Here is a 21,362-nt window from a genome sequence, read left to right as displayed (position 1 = left end):
TCAAACATACTGGCTGAGTATAGCATAGGGAATTTCCCATCCGCTATACCAGTGGTTCCCAAACCCTGTCCTGGGGAATCCCCAGCCAGTCGGGTTTTCAAGATATTCCTAATGAATATGCATGAGAGAGATTTGCATACCTGTCACTTCCATTATATGCAAATCTCTCTCATGCATAATCATTAGGGATATCTTGAAAACCCGACTGGCTGGGGGTCCCCCAGGACAGGGTTTGGGAACCACTGCGCTATACAGTAGACATCAACAAACAATTGTGTCCTTAATAAATTCTTGAATCTTGCACACTCAATACAAACTATCCTTCCCCTCATTAAAAGGCATATCCCATGCAGGAAAACTAGGGACATCCCTCTCCTTCAGAATCACAGAGCTCTAGAATAACCTTACTACCCCACTTCGGAATCTGGGCGCCCTCCAACTTTTCCAAAAACTTCTGAAAATTTGGCTATCCTCAAAAATGTAATACTTCCTCCTCTTTGTTATACTAAGTCCCTCCAAACATTCTCTATACTAAGTCCTGTAACCTTCATTGGAGATCCTTCTCTATACCATTTCCTGTAAACCGTGCCAAGCTCTACAATTATGGAGATGATGCGGTATACAAACTTAAGGTTTAGTTTAGTTTAGCCTTAAGTGTCCAAGGAGATTATTTCATAAATGCACACCAGCATGCTCCTTTGTGAGCTTAGTATAGGACAATCAAGCCATTGTAACATCACTGATGAGGTTAGCTCTTAGGCATTAGGACATCACAATCTCAGCTCTGGAATGTTGCTACTTTGGGGTTTCTGTCAGGTACTTGGCCACTGTTGGAAACAGGAATCTGGGCTTGGTGGGCTTTCGGTCTGTCCCAGCAGGGCAAGTCTTATGTCCTGAAGTACCCCCTTTCCAGTCAGATTTTCAGGCTATCCACAATGAATATGACCTCCCAGAAGCAATCAGAATGGAAACAAGCTGAAAACTCTTCTGTTATTGAGAAAGACATGGGGGAAGCCACTGCTTGCCCTAGATCGGTAGCATGGAATATTGCTACTCCTTGGGTTTTGGCCAGATACTAGGGACCTGGATTGGCTACCGTGAGAACAGGCTACTGGGCTTGATGGACCTTTGGGCTGACCCAGTAAGACTATTCTTATGTTTTCTTCAACGATTGAACCTATATGTTTCTTTCAATCTCTCTTCCCACATTTTAGTCCTCTCCTTCAAGTCCTTCCTCTGTCCCCTCCCCACCACACCCCCCTCAATGTAAATTACCTAGAGCACACACAAATATTGGATTAGAATATGCATGAAGAGATTTGAATACAATGGAAGCAGGGTATCCAAATTAATACAAATTCATTGTGGATAGCCTGAAAAGCTGACTAGCACGAGGGACTCCAGGACCGACTTGGGATACATTAGTCCAGGGCTGCCCAAGTCCGGTCCTCGAGATCTACTGACAGGCCAGGTTTTCAGGATACCCACAATGAATATGCATGAGAGAGATTGGCCTGAACTGCCTTCTTGGTATCAAATCTCTCTCATGCATATTCATTGTGGAGATCCTGAAAACCTGGCCTGCCGGTAGATCTCGCGGACCGGACTTGGGCAGCCCTGCACTAGTCTAAAGCAAATCCTGGAGACTCCTGAAGTCCATCCAATTAGCGAATTCTCTAGGCTCCTTCTCGGGCTAATGATCCTCACGGCACCAGCCCTCACCCTCCCTTCTACCTTCAAACTTGAGGACTCCGGCGGCGGCGGCAGCAGCAATTCATACAGGCGGCTTCCCCAGCGTCCCGCCGGAAACAGGAAGTTACGTCGAAGGGGGGGGAGGGAAGGGCGGCCGGCCGAGGGAAAGGAGCGGTGTTGCCCGTTGGGCTCCTAGGTTTGAAGGCCAACGCGGGACAGTTTTGGTGTTGGCGGGTTGAGGTTTTTGCGGGGTTTGTTTGTGACTAGGGTAAGCCTCAGTCTTTAATGTTCCGGCGGTCTCGCAGTACGTTTCAAGCCTCCTTCTGGGGCTCCAATAGTAGCGCGTCTTGCAAATCAAGCCTCATTCTGGTCCTCCAATAGCTTCTCTGGGTGCGTTACGGGCCTCAAAGTTACGTCGAAAGGGGGGGGGGGAAGGGCGGCCGGCCGAGGGAAAGGAGCGGTGTTGCCCGTTGGGCTCCTAGGTTTGAAGGCCAACGCGGGACAGTTTTGGTGTTGGCGGGTTGAGGTTTTTGCGGGGTTTGTTTGTGACTAGGGTAAGCCTCAGTCTTTAATGTTCCGGCGGTCTCGCAGTACGTTTCAAGCCTCCTTCTGGGGCTCCAATAGTAGCGCGTCTTGCAAATCAAGCCTCATTCTGGTCCTCCAATAGCTTCTCTGGGTGCGTTACGGGCCTCAAAGTTACGTCGAAAGGGGGGGGGGGAAGGGCGGCCGGCCGAGGGAAAGGAGCGGTGTTGCCCGTTGGGCTCCTAGGTTTGAAGGCCAACGCGGGACAGTTTTGGTGTTGGCGGGTTGAGGTTTTTGCGGGGTTTGTTTGTGACTAGGGTAAGCCTCAGTCTTTAATGTTCCGGCGGTCTCGCAGTACGTTTCAAGCCTCCTTCTGGGGCTCCAATAGTAGCGCGTCTTGCAAATCAAGCCTCATTCTGGTCCTCCAATAGCTTCTCTGGGTGCGTTACGGGCCTCAAAGTTACGTCGAAAGGGGGGGGGGAAGGGCGGCCGGCCGAGGGAAAGGAGCGGTGTTGCCCGTTGGGCTCCTAGGTTTGAAGGCCAACGCGGGACAGTTTTGGTGTTGGCGGGTTGAGGTTTTTGCGGGGTTTGTTTGTGACTAGGGTAAGCCTCAGTCTTTAATGTTCCGGCGGTCTCGCAGTACGTTTCAAGCCTCCTTCTGGGGCTCCAATAGTAGCGCGTCTTGCAAATCAAGCCTCATTCTGGTCCTCCAATAGCTTCTCTGGGTGCGTTACGGGCCTCAAAGTTACGTCGAAAGGGGGGGGGGGAAGGGCGGCCGGCCGAGGGAAAGGAGCGGTGTTGCCCGTTGGGCTCCTAGGTTTGAAGGCCAACGCGGGACAGTTTTGGTGTTGGCGGGTTGAGGTTTTTGCGGGGTTTGTTTGTGACTAGGGTAAGCCTCAGTCTTTAATGTTCCGGCGGTCTCGCAGTACGTTTCAAGCCTCCTTCTGGGGCTCCAATAGTAGCGCGTCTTGCAAATCAAGCCTCATTCTGGTCCTCCAATAGCTTCTCTGGGTGTGTTACGGGCCTCAAAGTTACGTCGAAAGGGGGGGGGGAAGGGCGGCCGGCCGAGGGAAAGGAGCGGTGTTGCCCGTTGGGCTCCTAGGTTTGAAGGCCAACGCGGGACAGTTTTGGTGTTGGCGGGTTGAGGTTTTTGCGGGGTTTGTTTGTGACTAGGGTAAGCCTCAGTCTTTAATGTTCCGGCGGTCTCGCAGTACGTTTCAAGCCTCCTTCTGGGGCTCCAATAGTAGTGCTCCTTGCAAATCGAGCCTCATTCTGGTCCTCCAATAGCTTCTCTGAGTGCTTTCCGGACCTCATTCTGGCGTCTCCACCTGGTACATGATTATTGTCCTTTAGCCACGATTTTAGTTATCCAGAGAACAATTTTGGAATTAAGCGAAAAAGATGTGAAAAGAATCTGACCCTTCTGTTTCTAGTTACCATTGTACTTGGCAGGTTGCGGGGTTACTTTCTTGCAGCGTTTGTTTGTTTTAGGGATGGGTAAGCCTCAGCTTTCCGCCTCTCCTCCGCTGCTCTCCTCTCAGCCTTCCGCACAGGGCAACCAGCTTTCATCTCCTCCTCAGTCAAATGGCCATCTCTCTGACTCTGTCTCCACCACCTCTTCGATGGCAGCAGAGCTCCAATCCTACTATGCATCCTCCTCACGTTCCCCCTCGCCTGATCTGCAGACTGATCCCCTGCTCTCTTCACTGGCTCATGAGGATGCTCCATCTGAGTGGGATAGGGCATCACTCCCGGAAGACACCTCCTACCCACATTTCCTATCCAAGATGGCGACTTCCTTGCAATTGGCCACCACTGCCCAGCCAGACCCCAGGGAACAGAGACTTCAAGTGCTTAAGTATCTTCACATTCCAAAAGAAGTGGTCTCGTTGCCCCTTCACGATATTTTGGCTGACTCTCAGAAAGCAATCTGGAACACCCCCTACTCATCCAGGGTCACTAAACGCAGTTTGGAACATAAATATAAGGTCCAGGAGGTGGCGGGGTTTGGAAAAACTCAACTACCGCACCAATCGCTGGTTGTCTGCTCTGCTTTACGAAAATCCAAATCATCCAAGGACTTTGCATCTACTCCCCCAGTCCGAGATATGCGCATCATGGACTCCATGGGAAAACGATCATACCAAAACTCCATGCTGTCTGGAAAAATTGCTGTCCATCAGTTCTTCTACACCCAATATTTATATTCTAATATGGAAGATATGAGAAAAGTGGTCGATACCTTACCGGTGCCCACACAGGAGGCTTTTAATGCCATCCTCTCCAACTTTGAGGAATGCTCCAAGAACATGATCCGAGCAGCTGATGATGCATTTGACACTGCTATGAGGGGGGCAGCTACCGGTATTTGCACCAGGAGACTGGCCTGGTTGCAATGCTCTAAACTGGGGGTGGACATCCATGCCAAAGTGGCCGATGCTCCTTGCCTAGGTGACAGCTTGTTTGGAGACAAAGTCAAAGACCTTATTGAGGGTCTTAAGGAGGATTGTACCACTATGGATGCTCTGGAGGAGGATACCGAGCATCACTCTAAACAGCCCTTTAAGCAGCAGCAGCCTTCTCAACGGAATTTTAATCCCAGGAAATCGTTTTCCTCTGCCAGACAGTATGCTTCCTCTCCTCCAAAGCAGTTTCGGCCATATAAACAGCAATCCTCTGCCAGGGCTCCACGAGACCGTAGATCTCAGAAACCCTCTCAACCTGCTGGGCAGAAGCCCCAACAATCCTTTTGACAACCCTCCACTTCCCGCTGTCCCAGTGGGAGGTCGGTTGAGGTATTTTCTCCAGACCTGGCGGGCTATTACCACAGACACCTGGGTCTTGCATATCATTCAAAATGGATACCAGCTTCGTTTCCAAACTCCCCCTCCATGGTGCCCACCATCGCCTCAGCTAATTCAACCATCTCACCTGCTTCCATTGCAACAGGAGTTGTCTCGGCTGCTGGACATTCAGGCGGTAGAACCGGTTCCAGAACTTCAGTGGGGCCAGGGGTTTTATTCAAGATACTTCCTCATTCCGAAGAAGACAGGAGGGGTTCATCCGATTTTAGACCTGCAGAACTTAAACAAATTCATATTGAAGGAGACGTTCCGCATGCTCACGGTATCCGCCATTGCTCCTCTTCTCCAAGTCGACGCTTGGCTCACGTCAATAGACCTTCAGGATGCATATCTTCATATTTCCACAGTTCTCCCTTTTGGCCTCTCGTCAGCACCAAGGGTCTTTTCAAAATGTGTCATCCCCATAGTAGCACATCTTCGCAAACAGGGCCTGTCCATCTTCCCCTATCTAGACGACTGGCTCATTTCAGCTATGACGCCCCGCCTCACACGCCAAGCATTGAGTCAAACAGTCAACCTACTTCTGCAGTTGGGCTTTCTCTTCAATTTTCCAAAATCTCATCTCATCCCATCTCAGACATTGCAATTCATTTGAGCAACTTTTCGGCAAGCTATGGTCTTTCTCCCGTTGCTGCGAGCCAAAGTCATCCAACAGCAAATGTCAAGCTGGTACCCAGGGCTATGGGTTTCGGCTAGAGACATTATCACATTGCTGGGCCACATGGCGGCGACGGTGCAGGTTCTACAGTTTGCTCGTCTCAAGATGAGACCGATTCAATGGTTTCTCAAAGCACACTGGAACCAGTTTCTTCAACCACTTTCCAAAAAATTGCAATTAACGCTCCAGGACTTGCAATGGTGGCTTCACATGGATCCTCTCTCTCCTGGACTTCCATTTCATCCTCCTCAACCTACCATCACCATCACAACGGATGCCTCCAAGAAGGGATGGGGAACTCATATTCTCTCCTGGTCCACGCAGGGCACATTGTCCCCAGTATTGGCACATTGCAGCATCAACTTCCTGGAACTGCACGCCATCCATCTCGCTCTGCAGGTGTTCCAACACCACACGCACAGTCAAATCATCAGGATCCGTACCGACAACCAAGTTGCCATGTTTTATGCCAACAAACAGGGCGGGATGGGCTCCCCTCGGTTATCCCGAGAAGCAGTCTCCATTTGGAATCTAGCTGTCCAGCTCCGCTCCATATTGCATGCGGTTTACCTTCCGGGCATGGACAACCAGCTCGTAGATAGGCTCAGCAGGCAACTCAGTCCTCACGAATGGTCGCTTCGGATCACAGTTACGCGAGAGATATTTGCCAAACGGGGCACTCCTCACATAGACCTCTTTGCATCCCAGATGAACACCACATGTCCCAGACTTTGCTTCAGGTACAGAGAGCCAACCTGTCTGGCCGAGGATGCGTTCCTCCTCCACTGGTCCAAGCATCTCCTGTATGCGTTTTTCCCCGATTCCTTTGATTGGAAAAGTTCTTCAAAAGGCCATCTCAGACAATGCCTCCGTGATCCTCATCACACCGTATTGGCCCAGGCAAGCCTGGTTCCCCCTCCTCCTCAACCGGGCTTCTCAGCCTCCTTGGTTCCTCCCACAGTTCCCGGACCTTCTCATGCAACACAACGGCCAGTTACTGCACCCCAATCTTCCGTCTCTCAATTTGGCGACCTGGCTTCTGCTTCCACACTGACTGGGGATTCCGCCTTCCCTCCGGAGGTCCTCCACATCCTCCTTGCCTCCAGAGCACCTTCAACTCAACGCTCCTACTCTGCCAAGTGGAACCGTTTCCAGCGCTGGTGTTCTACCCATCATGTTCGCCCCAGCACCTCGCCCTTGGTTCAGGTCCTCCGCTACCTTACCTCTTTGCAAGTCTGCGGATTATCCTACAACTCCATTCGCATTCATCTGGTAGCCATCTCAGTTTACCATGACCCAGTGGACGATGTTTCTCTGGTATGTCATCCTGTTGTCAAGCGCTTCTTCAAGGGACTTCTTCGTCTGCATCTTCCCCTCCGACCCCCTGTGCCAGTCTGGGATCTCAACCTAGTGCTGCAGGCTCTCATGGTGCCACCATTTGAACCTCTTTTATACCGCTCAAATTTCTTACCTGGAAGACTCTATTCCTGGTAGCCATTACCTCAGCTCGCCGCATTGGGGAGCTCCATGCCTTGGTATCCTATAGTCCCTCTACACAGTTTCTTCATGATAAAGTATTGTTACGGACTCATCCTAAATTCCTGTCTAAAGTAGTCTCGGCATTTCATTTGAACCAAACGATTGTGCTGCCTACTTTTCATCCACCACTGCACACTTCTCCAGAGGCCGAGCGACTCCACACCCTGGATTGTGCCCGAGCCTTGCGCCTCTATTTGGACAGAACAGCGAGTCCTCAGCGGCCGTCGCAGTTGTTCCTCTCCATCCACCCAGCGTCCTCTCTTCGCCCAGTTTCGAAATTGACGTTATCCTCTTGGATTTCCCAGCTCATTGTGTACTGTTACTCCACCGCCTCCAGAACTGATCTCCAAGAGTTTTCTCCGCATGTCACTGCTCATGACCTACGAGCTATGGCCACCACCTGGGCTCACATTCGTCTTGCTCCTCTACAAGAGATCTGTCGAGTGGCTACCTGGTCCAGAGTTCATACCTTTGCCAAGCATTACTGCCTTGATGTGGAATCCGGAGCGGATGCATCGCTGGGTTCTACGGTTCTGCAAGTGGCTTTATGAGGCGTCAACTTCCCTCCTCCACTGCATCTCAGGTAACAGATCTTTATTATATACATAAGCAAGTTATTGCTCTGTTACCTTCAGCTCGGGAGGCACCAACTTGTGTGGCTGGAAGATCTCTGTCCAGGGAGAAATAGAAGTTGCTTACCTGTAACGGTAGTTCTCCTTAGACAGATGATCTTACAGCCACACAATCCCACCTGGCCACCCCTGTTGTTGCCGCCAGCTTTATACCTAACTGTGTTGGTCGGTTGGGGGTTTGTTTATTTAGGGGCCAGAATGGATACATTTGGGCGGGAGGGCTGGCACATGCGCAAAGCTTTTTAGCTTTGCAGCTTTTAGACTGCCGGGTCGGCTCCGTCACCAACTTGTGTGGCTGTAAGATCATCTGTCCAAGGAGAACTACCGTTACAGGTAAGCAACTTCTATATACAGGCAGCTTCCACTGCGCCCCGCCGGAAACAGGAAGTTACGTCGAAGGGGAGGGGAAGGAAGGGCGGCCAGTCGAGGGAAAGGAGCGGTGTTGCCCGTTGGGCTCCTAGATTTGAAGGCCAACGCAGGACAGTTTTGGTGTTGGCAGGTTGCGGGGTTACTTTCTTGCAGCGTTTGTTTGTGACTAGGGTAAGCCTCAGTCTTTAATGTTCCGGCGGTCTCGCAGTACATTTCAAGCCTCCTTCTGGGGCTCCAATAGTAGCGCTCCTTGCAAATCGAGCCTCATTCTGGTCCTCCAATAGCTTCTCTGAGTGTGTTCCTTGCCTCATTCACGATTTTAGTTATCCAGAGAATAATTTTTGAATTAAGAGAAAAAGATGTGAGAAAAATCTGACCCTTCTATTTCTAGTTACCATTGTACTTGGGATTGGGTGAATCTCTTCATAAAGGCAGTTAATAAATCCCTATAGAAAAAAGTAAATAGAATCTAATCTAATTCTAAAGCTTATATACCGGATCATTCCCCTAAGGCAGTTGTTCCCAACCCTGTCCTACCATCAAGCCAGTTGGGTTTTCAGGCTAGCCCTAATGAATATGCATGAGAGATATCTGCATATAACCGAGGTGCCAGGCATGCAAACCTGCTCCATGCATATTCATTAGGGCTATCCTGAAAACCTGACTGGCCTGGTGGTCCCCCCAGGACAAGGTTGGGAACCACTACCCTAAGGAACTCAATCCGGTTAACAAAATATTGAGAACTAGTGTTTAAGCCCGTTACATTAACGGGTGCTAGAATATATGCCTGTCTGTCTTTATTTATGTCTCTCTCTCTGCTCCTGTCTCTCTCCCTCCTGCTATTTTTCTCTCTCTCTCCCTGGCCCCTTTGTCTGTCTGTCTCTCTGGTCCCCTGTGTCTCTCTCCCTGGCCTCCTTTGTCTGTCTGTATTTCTTTCTGTCTCTCCTCTCCCCCTACATTTTCCTTTGCAGAAGCAGCAGCGGTATTTCCCTTCCCCTCCAGGTCCCTGTGAAGCAATTCCCTTCTCTTACCGTGAGCTGTCCTGCTCCGTTCAGCCCCTCCCTTCTCTTACCGTGAGCTGGCCTGCTCCGTTCGGCCCCTTCCCTTCCCATGGGCTGGCCTGCTGCGGCCGAAGGTTTTTGTTTCAAGTTTTAAAAGTGCCTATGGTGGCTCCTCTCACGCTGCTGATCCTCCTGTAAAGAGCAGCCTGTGATGGTGGCCGGCTTTAGCGAACCTCGCAGGCCGCTCTCCAGCCTCAGTAGCACGTTCCCTCTGACGCACGGGATCGCATCAGAGGGAACGTGCTACCGAGTTGGAGAGCGGCCTGCGAGGTTTGCTAAAGCCGGCCACCATCGCAGGCTGCTCTTTACAGGAGGATCAGCAGCAGCAGCGGCAGCAGCAGCAAGTGAGGGCGGGAGGAGGGGAGTGGCCAGAATATTCCCTGCCGCTGGGTTGGCTGCCATGGATCACACACCACAGCGGCAGGGAACATGAAATTCTAAGTGCGCATGTGCGCTTAGGGTTTTATTATATAGGATGAACAGTAATACAGGAAGAAACGACAGATAACGATATAAGATGATCAGCTAGGCATTTTAACAGTTATTTATAAGATATTTTGTTAAAGTATATTTTTAAGGTTTTTCTGAGGCTGGACAGTGAGGCAAGAGTTCTAATGTCAAGGGATATCATTCCAGATTTTCACCATTGCAGAGGCCAAGGAGTGAAAATTTGCTTAAGGATTGAATTCCTTTAACAGAAGGGAGTAGTAATTTAAATCTAGGTCTATATCTCATAAAATCAGAATGATTACAATGAAAAGAAAGTGGAAATAATGGGGAGAAAATTCCATATAAACTTTTAAAAATCACATTGAAACCGAACTCGCCAATATTGGAAGCCAGCGCAGAGCCCTCAATAGCGGCTCAAAATAGTCATTCTTACTCCTAAATAAAACACAGGTTAATGTGGCAGATGTTTATGATCATTGCTTAAAAAACACACCAAAATGTAGTATTTGTGAGCAAGTCTTTATCTGCCACAAAAGGAGCAGAAGACAATACCGGCTCAAGTCCAAAGCGAGAAACAACAGTGGGGGTGACGAAGAGACAAGGCAATCCATGCTGTTCAATAGTGCACAGATTTTCTCACAAGGTTTCAAAGTGTGATACAATGCTACAGTTCATCCTTTGTAAAAGGCACTCCTTATGCAGACTAGAGAATGACACGGTGGCGGCTAGCTGTGTTTAGGCACGGGTAACCCACCAAAACGGTGACCAAAAAAAATGGTCACTGCAAGTTCGGGGACAAGGCAATTCACCGCCCCGTGGGGCGGTGAATGGTAGCACAGGGCAGTGAACCATCTGGAACATGCATTGAACGAGCGGCAGCCCACTTTCTCCCGCCGGCCGGCCGACCATGCTTCTCCCTCCCTCCCTTTTTTTCCTTACCTTTTCTTGTTAAAACGCGCGTTTTCTATAAGGCTAGGAGCTGTATTACAGCCGGAGCCTTGAAGTCAAGTCGCGTTGCACACTGGAAAAAGTCTCCTCTGACGCAACTTCCTGTTTCCGGTTGCATCGGAGGAGACTCTTCTAGCCGGCAACCTGACGCGACTTCAAGGCTCCGGCTGTAATACAACTCCTAGCCTTATAGAAAACGTGCATTTTAATAAGAAAAGGTAAGGGAAAAGAAGGGAGGGAGGGAGCTGCTGGACCGCGTGAAGGGTGCTGGGGGTGAGGGGATGGAGAGGAGAAGACCCTGAAGACAGGGATGGGGCCGGGGCGGTGAAGGGGACAGCAGAGACAGGGCGGTGCAGAGGATGGTGGTCCAGGGACGGGGCGGTGAAGGGGACATAATTTTTCCCCGTGTCATTCTCTAATGCAGACCCCTCGGCCGAAACATAAGTCATCTTTTAATAAATTTGTTTTATTGAACAGCATGGATTGTCTTGTCTCTTATCCCCTGCTGTTTTTTGGTCTGTATCATAAAAACAAAACTAGCATATCTTCTTAAGGGAGGTCAGCGGAGGAGCCTGAAAGTTAACCTGGCTTTGGCAGTGAGTACCAAAGGGGGGCAATAGTTTGTCCATTCAGTCAGGGGCTTTAGAATAGCCGTGCCTGTGTAGGTTATTGTCACTTTCCTAATACTGGTTCGTGATAGGCACTATCTAAATTAGAAAATCCTAAGATTAACACAGTAAACAAGAGCAGAAAAAGACCTCCTGGTCCATTCAGTCTGCTGAACAAAGTGACCAGAGCCTACTACGCCTACTCCTATTTATTATTTTTGTAGTGCTACCAGACACACGCAACGCTGTACATTGAACATGCAAGAGTCCCTCCTCAAAAGAGCTTACACTCTAATTATGACAAACACAGGACAAAAAGGATGAATCTATACATGCTTCTCAGGTAGGGAATTAGAAGGGGACTGATGAGGTGGATAGAGTAGGGAACTACAGCAGGAATGACAACAGATCTGGATGCCCGATGTATTGAGTCAGGCATTTTGTTCCAGGCATATGGTGCAGCAAGGTGTAAGGGACAGAGTTGGCAGTAGAAGAGAAGGGTACCGACAAGAGGGACTTACCCACCATTCCATATAAGCCCAAGTCACACATGTTTGTTTTATTTTTATTGACATTTCAAATAATTTCACAAGTGAAACTTGCTACAGCAACTTGAAAGGTAAAGGGGATGGGACTTGATATTCTGCCTTTGTGTGGTTACAATCAAAACAGTTTACATATTTTAGACAGGTACTTTTTTGTGTAACTGGGACAATGACGTGTTCAGTCACAAGGAGCTGTTGTGGGAATTAGAGAATGACAAGGGGACAAATTTTGTCCATTCACAAATTTGTCCCCATCCCTACAAGAACTCAAATTCCTCATCCCATCGCTGTGAGTTTTGTCACTGTTCCTGCCCCATTCGTGTAAGCTGTGCCTTAACTGCACAAGCCTCAAACACTTATGGTTTTTAAAGTGTAGATGAGGACGGAGCTTGCAGGAATGAGGCAGGGACAGGAAAAGAACTTGCTGGGAATTGAGCTCACAACCTCAGGGTGCTAGGGCAGCTGCTCAAAGCACTAGGCCACTCCCCTCCAATGCCAACCAAAACGACATATTAGCCATAATATTAGCTGCCGATGGAAGCTCGTGTAAAGTTTTCGTTCGCCTGCCTCTGTTTTAAAGTTTTCTACGGTCTAACCCCTAAATACATCACTGACCTCTTCTCCTTCTCAGCCAACAAACACAAGAGAAGCTCCCACTCGCACTTCGTTTCTCCCCCGGTTAGAGGATGCAAACTAAAAAAACACCATGAGCATCTTCTCTCACATCAGGCTGCCCTATGGGGTAAAGACCTAGAACAACTCCTATTGCCCACCACTTATGAGGTATTCAGGAAACGCCTCAAAACCCACCTATTCCTGAAATACCTAGACAGCTGACCCACTTCCCTCCTTCCCCTCTCTTGCCCTTTCTCCCCATTGTTCCCACATCCCTTAAGTTAACTCAACTTGTACTCCACTAATCTTCTGTAAACCGCATAGAACTTAACGGTATTGCGGTATATAAACTGTTGTTATTATTATTATTATAATAAAGAAACTACTTTCAAAGCTCCATTAGACCACAAAATATGTAGGAGAGAGAATTAGAGAGAGTAAAATATAAAAAAGGAACATGTACGTGATTACAAGAGAATCTTCTATTAATGCACCATATAGCCATTACTCCTGTTTAAATGCTGGCTGTGAAGCCAATATCATGCCTAAAATGATGGGGATAACACAAGGTGTATAGTTGATAGTATTTAACTTACCAGTCTAGAGCCTTCTTCTCCCTTTTAAGTTTCACAGTTCTCCCACTTACAGTATGTGACAACAAAATTATCAGCAAGAACAAAAGAATTGACCCAATCGCTGTCCTAAGAAGTAGCTGTATTGTGAGACAACGTTTATGTAAGGCACGCTCTTGAGTTTATTTTCCATTTTTATTTTAACTTAGCACATTTGGACTGGCTAATTTACTCACAAATCTTGCCTGTACCGTTGTAAAGCCAGGCATGGATTAGACCATTCTAGGTGGTAAACCTGCTTCTTTTAGAGATCCGTTACCCACTTCTACCTGGGTTAGGGCACATATGAAGAATATGTAAGAATGCACAATTTATATAATCTGGAATATTTAATTATATTTGCAATCAACACATTTTTACAAGTTTCAAAAGGAAAACAGACAGCCATACATTCTATAACATAGTGCATTGGGCTATGGCAGGGGTGTCAAAGTCCCTCCTTGAGGGCTGTAATCCAGTCAGGTTTTCAGGATTTCCCCAATGAATATGCATGAGATCTATTTGCATGCACTGCTTTCATGCTAATAGATCTCATGCATATTCATTGGGGAAATCCTGAAAACCCGATTGGATTGCAGCCCTCAGAGGGATTTCGACACCCCTGCTCTATGGGATGTGGCCCTCATCAAGAGATGATCAGTGTAGACTCTGATTTCAACTTCACGTCAATATGGCTTGTGGGAATATAGGCAGTTGGAACCACAGCGTAACCCATTCTCCTCTCTTCATGGCCATACTGGGATCTAGGAGCTCTGCCACAGTGCTATCACACAACTTCTGCAGCAGCCTCAGGCAATTACCCCAACTGTATGCCTCTCTTGCTCTTTCCTCTAAACTCAGACCAGTCTTTGTCCTGTTCTTTTTAATGTAAGGGATCAGGCAGGATACAAACAGTAACTGTTCTTGGAAACTCATCCCCTTCACCAGTACAGTCCTATTAAATACATTTTCAGTAGATTCAGAAGCCAGGGCAAGCGATGGGATTAGTGGGAGTAGCCACCTAGTGATTAGAGCAGCACGCTACAAGCCAGGGATCAAATCCTGCTGCTTCCGCTACTGCTTCTTCTGACCCCTGAGAAGTCACTACACTCTCCACTGACTCGGGTACCACTTAGATTGTAAGTCCCACTGGGACAGGGAAATCTCTTTCCTGTGTACCTGCCTGGAACTTGCCTTAAGTTCAGATTTGGATAAGAGTAATTAAAATCCAGTAGAGGAAGGCAGAGGATAAGCTGTGTTGAGTGACAAGAATGAGATGGGAGTAAAACTAGAGGGGGTCTCTGTAAAAGAGCCCTAGTGGACTTCAAAATACACCTCAGCTCCTGCCACCCAGGTCCTGTCCCTACGTACCTCACAGGTAAAGTGAGACTAGGAGAGGTAAACAATAAAAACATTTCTATGAGAAACATGGAAGAATGGGATGTCTCATTTTGGTCCATTGGTTGAACTCTGGTGAATTAAGAGGAAAAACAAAATCAATGGAATGTCACTGAAGGGGTGAAATCTTCAAAGGAATCATTATCCGGGACTCCATGCTCCGAACCAGTGGGACTGCAAGGAGGGAACAAAAAAAAACATTGTGATTATGTTAAAGACACAGAAGGAAGGCTCAAGATTTACATAACTAGGGAGCTCTAGGAGTTGGCGAGCTCATAGCTTCTGCCAGAAGCCATTGCAGCAAGCTTTACCTGTGTGGGAGTTTAGGTCCCTCCTTTTCCCTCACCTGTATAATAAACATTCTCATCCCAGCCCCGTTTGGTCCAAGCTGCATTTCGAGTCTCTTCTCTGGATTGCAGGTCCCTGTAAGCTAAAATGAGAAGCAGCAGAAGCTTGTTCACTTTTTCTTGATCTGACCTTCAGACATATCATAAGAATTGTCATACTAGGACAATGTTCCACAGCTGCTATTGTGATGTCATCATGCCTCATTCCACCAATACCTAAGAGCCAACCTCATCAGTGATGTCACAATGGCTTGATTGTCCTACACTTGGCTCACTTAAGAACATAAAAGCTGCCATTACTGGGACAGACTGAAAGGTCCAGCAAGCCCAGTCTCCAACCCAGGACCCAAGTACCTAGCTAGATCCCAAATAGTAAAACAGATTTTATGCTGCTTATCCTAGCAATAAGCAGTGGATTTCCTGACCCAATATAGGCAGGATTAACCCTATGGTGCGCACCTTAAGCAAACAAAGAGTTTTTTGGCCCCACACCATCATGTGCCTATGGAGTCTCCTTGAATGTATCCTCCTAATCATTTGGGACCCATTTTCCTTGTAACTTGTCCTTGACTGTTCATGGTCTACTTTGCTGTCCCCTTCATTCTTCAAACTCTCTCCTTATCCCCTATACAAGCACTCAGGCACCAAGTCATACACTTCCAGACTTGGCACTGACAAAAAAAAACCCCAAAACGTCAAGTCATGCCCAGGTACTTTCTGAACAATGGTTAAAAATGATTAAGCAGTCTTATAAAACAAAAGAACCCATATTTCCCTCCCTCCCCCACATTCACTCACACCATACATACCCCAGAGATGAGCCTTTGGCCCTTAGACACCAATCACACATTTGCCTATCCTTAGAAGCCCCCTTAGCTACACTGCCCACGATCTTCCCCTCATCCACAGTATTTATATATGAGGGATTTTCAAAATTTTTCTGCACTTTTTTTTTTTTTTTTTAAACTATTTATTAAATGTCTCAAAAGCAAATTACATCACTACCTGCAAGGTGAGGCAGCTTGCTTGATGGACTAGTCACATGACATTCTAAGACATGCCCTCTTACCACTTCTCCCGCCCCAACTATTTCCCACAAAAATATGAGTGTGGAAACCTTTTGAAGAACCCTCATATTTTAAAAAGCTTCCACAGTTCTGGACTGCAGCGGACAACCAGTCATGAGAGAAAATGCAAACGAAAAGTAAAACATTCTTGACCTACCCCAGAGGTGATGTACAACATATAGTTCACCAATCTGGGAGAAGAAGCCACCCACGGCTTCCTGGTTCTCCTGCCGGTGCTGAATGGCCCGTGCCCTGGTGTAGAGAGCAGAAGAGAGAGGATCAGATAGCGACCACCTGAGAAATGCATGCAATCCAATTGGCTGAGGGGTTGTCCGAGTACAAATGCAGGGTCATCGGAGGGATCTTTGTCCTTTATGAGGCCATTATCAGATGGTCCCACTATTTGAGGGGTAATCCTACAAGTTGCCACTTCCCTGGCCAGCACTGCCCATTTTCCCCATTAATTGTCCAGTGACAATGGACTGAAGAATCTTCCCCATTAAGGCGGCCATTGACGCTTGGAAATATGAAAGGGTTATTTGAAAACTACAAGCAGGTTAAAAGTAGTACTTGTATATATTGGACAGCACACGGTTTTGTATCCGCTTTAAAACAGAAACCTTCCCAGGAGAGCAAGGCATGACAGATAGGGCTAAAATGCACACAGCTTTCTATTCGTTTTAGATAGGAAATAATATCCATTATAAAAAGCAAAGTTTCCATGCATATTTTATCCTGGGGCAATTAAAAAAAAGGCACATGTGATCTTTACACAGAAAGTTTTTGCCAAGACTGCGAGTAAAAAGTACCCAGAGACTTTGCAGTAAATATGCTCCTTGTACAAGCTGCCTTCCAAAATGTAATGATTGGTGCAGAGGTGCTGGGGTAAGGTGCTTACCAATTATTTCCCCATTCAATCATAGTTCCTGGCTGGAAATCAAGAGAAAAGATTATTATAACCATTTTCTAAGATTACTGGTGAAGTCTAAATCATCTTTCTACTCCATCATAGCTCATACAGGCCCACTGGTAAAGCTGCTCCGACAGGTCTAGATGCACTGAAGTCAGCAATTCACAAAAGACGTCCCACTGCATGTTTTTCCCCTTGATCGCCCATTTTATAAATCTAGCCATGCAAATTAGTCAACACCCCATGCAAAATAGACTGAGACTGATGCATTAACATCGCTTGGCTATGCAAAAAAATAAAAAAGGGGGGGAGGGGGTTTAGCGATCAGACAGGTCTGCCTGTTTTTTGTTGAAGTTTTATTCACTTCTTTTTTTTTTAATGGCGACGACCCCTGCCAAATGCGGCATGAGAGAAAATTGGCAGAAGGGATGCCCACTCCCTCCTGCCATGCAGATCACCCCCGCAGCATGCCTCCCTGCACCCCTGAGTCACTGTCCCCCAACCCCAAAATAATGTCAGGAGAGATGCCCACTTCCTCCTGTCACACAGATCACCCCCCACACCATGCACCCCCGAGCCACTGTCCCCCCCACCCCAAAATAATGTCAGGAGAGATGCCCACTCCCTCCTGCCATGCAGATCACCCACGCACCATGCCCCCCTCCACACCAGGCACCCTGAGCCACTGTCCCCCCACCCCAAAATAATATCAGGAGGGATGCCCACTCCCTCCTGCCACCGGATACCCCACCCCCAAACCACCCCCCAAACTTCTGCCATACCTTTTTCAAGTTGGAAGCAGGAAGCCCGCTCTGAGGTTCCTGCTTCATGCCCGCCAGTCCTAAATGACAGGCCTTCCCCTCTCTGGTACATCATGTGATGAACAGGGAGGGGCCAAAGGCCCTGATTGGTTCATTTGCCTAAAGCCAAAAAGGTTTCCCTCCAGAAACATCTTTGGACAGTTTTTGATCTATTTAGCTAGATAACTTTATAATGTAAAATTTGACCGTTTGGTTTGATCTTATCTTAAACATTTTTTTTTTATCTTATAAACTGCCTAGATATTTTATGATTCACGATATATCAAATAAAAAATTAACTATGAAAAACTTTTCTGTTTAGCGTACAGCTCCAAGCTCCAAAAGGTCAGCAGTCCTTAGCCCTTCAGCTCATGGGGAAAGGATCAGTGTGAAAATATAAGGAACATATCCATCACCTTTAATCTGTAAGTTCTCAGTTCGTAGATGTTGGGCCCTTTCCTTGGCAAAGGCTCATTCCAGAAACTGAACTCCAAAAGCAGCTGATTCCTTCGCGATAGAAGCATGTGGCTCCGCTCTTGTTGGAATTGCAGGTATTCCTATACAGACAAGGAGGGGAATCAGTGGTGTGTGGATCTCGTCACACTCACTGAGCAGCTTAATGCTGCCCGACTTAATTATAAAATCAAAATCGACACAGTAGTAAATGGGATCCTTTATTGCTCAGACAGTGGATTGTCATTGTATAACATCTACTCCTGGAGGAATTGTGTATAAAAAAAGAAGAGAGAAATTTGCACATGGCCTTTGGTCCTGTGCAACGATTGTGGCCTTCTGGCTGGAGGTTCGTAATTTGCAGACCCTTGCAGGTTGAAGGGATTCTTTTTTTGGCACAGGGGCATTTGGGAGGGCACTCTGTGGGCGATAACATGCTCCTCCGTAAGGGTTGCGTTGTGGGGAAGAAGTGCATCTTGAACTACTGGCTCCAGGACTCCCCACCCACCATCTGGTACTGGCACAATATAGTTCATCTCTTAATGATGTGGGAATCAATGTCAGCTCAGTTCTCTTGTCATAGGAGTACGCTCTTTTTGTCTGTTTGGGCTTCCTATTTGGATACTTTACCCCCTCTCAAAGGTCAAGTGGTTAATTGCTAACAGAAGCCAGTGGTTCCTATTCAACCATTAGGTTAAGGGTGGGTTGGGGGGTATTGCTGAGTCCGGGTTTTAAGAACCCGAGCCCGGACTATACATGTCTCTGCAAATTATCTTAGTTCCCTGTTTGGTTTGTTGTAAATTGCAAATTTAAAAATTGTACTTGCTATTGTGCTTCTCTTTGGTTTTCTGAAACAACAGTTTTTTGTTTTTTATAATTCTTTATTCATTTTAAAACTTTCATCAAGTGTACAAAAATTGCATACACAATAACATAGATTTAACCACTTGTACATCTTATCATTATAACTTATAGTTGTAAATATAACCCTCCCTCTCCCATCCTGAAATCCTTTTAGTAATTTTTATTTTACATGTAATAGAAACCCTCCCCCCACCCCACCCTTATCTTACATATTAAATATAGAAATATTAGGAAAATGGCATCAATCATGACAAAAGGACGTCAATGGTTCCCAAATTTTAATGAAGTTTTTATAATTTCCATTTTGCACCGCTATTGATCTTTCCATTCTGTATATGTTCCAAACTGAATTCCACCAAAATTTAAAATTGAGCCTACTATGGTCTTTCCAGTTATTAGTAATATGTTGAATGGCCACTCCAGATAAAAGTTTGTTATTACACATTGATATCTGACTCTTTTTTCTCATAGACATACCAAAAAGTACAGTATCATAAGTTAATGCTACGTGATTTTCCAATAAACAATTTACTTGATCCCAGATTGAGTTCCAAAAGGCTAAGATATGGGGACAATAAAACAAAAGATGATCTAAAGTCCCCATATCCAGATTACAATGCCAGCATCTATTAGACAAAGAACTATTTAACTTTTGCAATCTAACTGGGGTCCAAAAAGCTCTATGTAACAGAAAAAACCAAGTTTGTTTCACAGATGCTGACATTGTACATCTCATTCTCCAAGACCAAATTTGTGGCCATTGAGATGCTGAAATATCATGCTTAATCTCAATGCTCCAAATATCCCTAAGAGTATTTTTAGGCTTTTTTTTAACCAATTCACTAATAGTTTTATACCAGTGTGCGGCCTGATGTCCCAGAAAGTCCGCCTGAAAACATAAAAATTCTATGCTAGGTTGATTATTCAAATTTTTCCATTCAGGGAACCCTGCCTGAATGGCCTGCTTCAATTGCATCCAACGAAAAAATTGCGATTTGTGAAGCCCAAATTTATGTTGCAATTGTGTAAAATCCAGCAGCTTACCATTAGTAATTACATCATTTAAAGTTCTGATGCCTGCAATTATCCAATGTTTCCAGACGATCTTAAAACCGCCAATTTGAATCTTGGAGTTTAGCCATATGGATTGATTCGTTGACACAACACAGAGGAGACGAGCTGGTCAACCAAGGACACAGACGAAGCAGGCCTCATTGTGGACCAGGTGAGGGACCTCGAGAGATTCATCGAGGAGGCCTATAGGAAGGCAGAAGGACAGGACCAGCAGCTGCACAGACGGATGCCGGCAGACGAGACCCAGGATCCACAAGACGACACCGGGGAAGGACCTAGCGGAGGAACCACGCAAGAGGAGGTGACCGTGACTCACCGAGACCCCGAGGGTGAGATACCGCACTACACCGAGGACACGGACCTGAGACAGAGGAGATTGCTGAGGAAAGGGAAGTCTGCTATTGTGGTGGGAGACTCGATCTTGAGAGAGGTAGATAGTCAAGTAGCTGGAGAAAGGGAGGACCGGCTAGTGACTTGTCTCCCAGGGGCCAAGACACGAGACATCACTGATAGGATCGAGAGGATCCTGGACGGAGCAGAGACAGAGGAGACTGCGGTGATAATCCACGTAGGAACAAATGATGTGAGCCGGAGGAACTTCAGCATGGCCACGCTGACTGACCAGTTCAGAGTCCTGGGACGAAAACTGAAGCGGAGTACCCGGAGGATAGCATTCTCAGAGATCCTGCCTGTTCCGAGAGCAGATGCAAAGAGGCAGGCAGACCTTCAGGCTGTGAATGCATGGTTGAGGAGATGGTGCCAGGAGGAGGGCTTCCACTTTGTGAGGAACTGGACATCCTTCTGGGGAAAGAGTAAGCTCTACCGGCGGGACGGCCTGCACCTGAGCACGGAGGGAACTAGACTACTGGCTGCCAATGTGAGGAAAGAGATCGAGAGGGCTTTAAACTGAGGAGAGGGGGAAAGCCGACAGCTGATCTGACGCTTCGGACAACAGTATCCAGAACAGATGCTGAACGGGCTGACTGCACGGAGGAAGTAGAGAGACCAGTGGATCTTATGATCAGACAGCGAGGGAAACAACAGGTAAAGGGAGCTTGCTGGGAGGAGACTAAAGGGCATGGAGACACAGGGGGACTGGGTGGCGCGAGGGCGAAAGCTGAGGGCATTATAGGGGCTACACAAGGCGAGGGGTATCGAACAGAGGCCGGGGCCCAGGAAGGGGCAAGAAAACCCAGAGGAATAGCGGGGAAGTGGGGTGGCTGAAATGTGGGGAAGATGAAAGCTACAAGGGAAAAGGCTGAGGGCAAAGCAGAAGTACAGGGAACAGGAGAGGCGGCCCAGGTGAATGCAGAGATGAATGCAGAGGTGAAGGAA

At 47.2% G+C, this 21,362-nt stretch overlaps 3 protein-coding genes across 6 annotated transcripts in view; 1 reads left to right on the top strand and 2 right to left on the bottom strand.

Moving 5' to 3' along the window:
• The window catches only part of THOC5 (THO complex 5), a 96,667-nt gene extending 93,382 nt beyond the window's left edge, over positions 1-3,285 (bottom strand). For both annotated transcript variants that reach the window (XM_033956977.1, XM_033956978.1), the window contains exon 1: positions 1,735-3,285. The gene's annotated coding sequence lies outside the window, so the exon portion shown is untranslated. The remainder of the gene's footprint in view (positions 1-1,734) is intronic.
• Positions 3,266-21,362, top strand: part of LOC117365975 — a 36,292-nt gene continuing 18,195 nt past the window's right edge. Inside the window, exons 1-2 of one of the 3 annotated variants that reach the window (XM_033956981.1) lie at positions 3,266-7,858; positions 17,959-18,091. In XM_033956981.1, the coding sequence (XP_033812872.1) occupies positions 3,708-4,967 (1,260 nt within the window). In that variant the 5' untranslated portion in view covers positions 3,266-3,707 and the 3' untranslated portion in view covers positions 4,968-7,858; positions 17,959-18,091. Of the gene's footprint in view, positions 7,859-17,958; positions 18,092-21,362 lie in introns of those variants that run through there. The other 2 variants (XM_033956979.1, XM_033956980.1) reach the window with 2 other exon arrangements.
• The window catches only part of NIPSNAP1 (nipsnap homolog 1), a 42,966-nt gene continuing 35,252 nt past the window's right edge, over positions 13,649-21,362 (bottom strand). Inside the window, exons 6-10 of the mRNA XM_033956982.1 lie at positions 18,053-18,193; positions 16,825-16,856; positions 16,084-16,178; positions 14,859-14,942; positions 13,649-14,686 (exon numbers count right to left, since the gene is read on the bottom strand). Coding sequence (XP_033812873.1) covers positions 14,622-14,686; positions 14,859-14,942; positions 16,084-16,178; positions 16,825-16,856; positions 18,053-18,193 — 417 coding nt within the window. The 3' untranslated portion in view covers positions 13,649-14,621. The remainder of the gene's footprint in view (positions 14,687-14,858; positions 14,943-16,083; positions 16,179-16,824; positions 16,857-18,052; positions 18,194-21,362) is intronic.

This window comes from Geotrypetes seraphini, chromosome 8 (assembly GCF_902459505.1).
Source record: "Geotrypetes seraphini chromosome 8, aGeoSer1.1, whole genome shotgun sequence".
Classification (NCBI taxonomy): Eukaryota; Metazoa; Chordata; class Amphibia; order Gymnophiona; family Dermophiidae; genus Geotrypetes; species Geotrypetes seraphini.
This window is presented reverse-complemented; position numbering and strand designations above follow the sequence as displayed.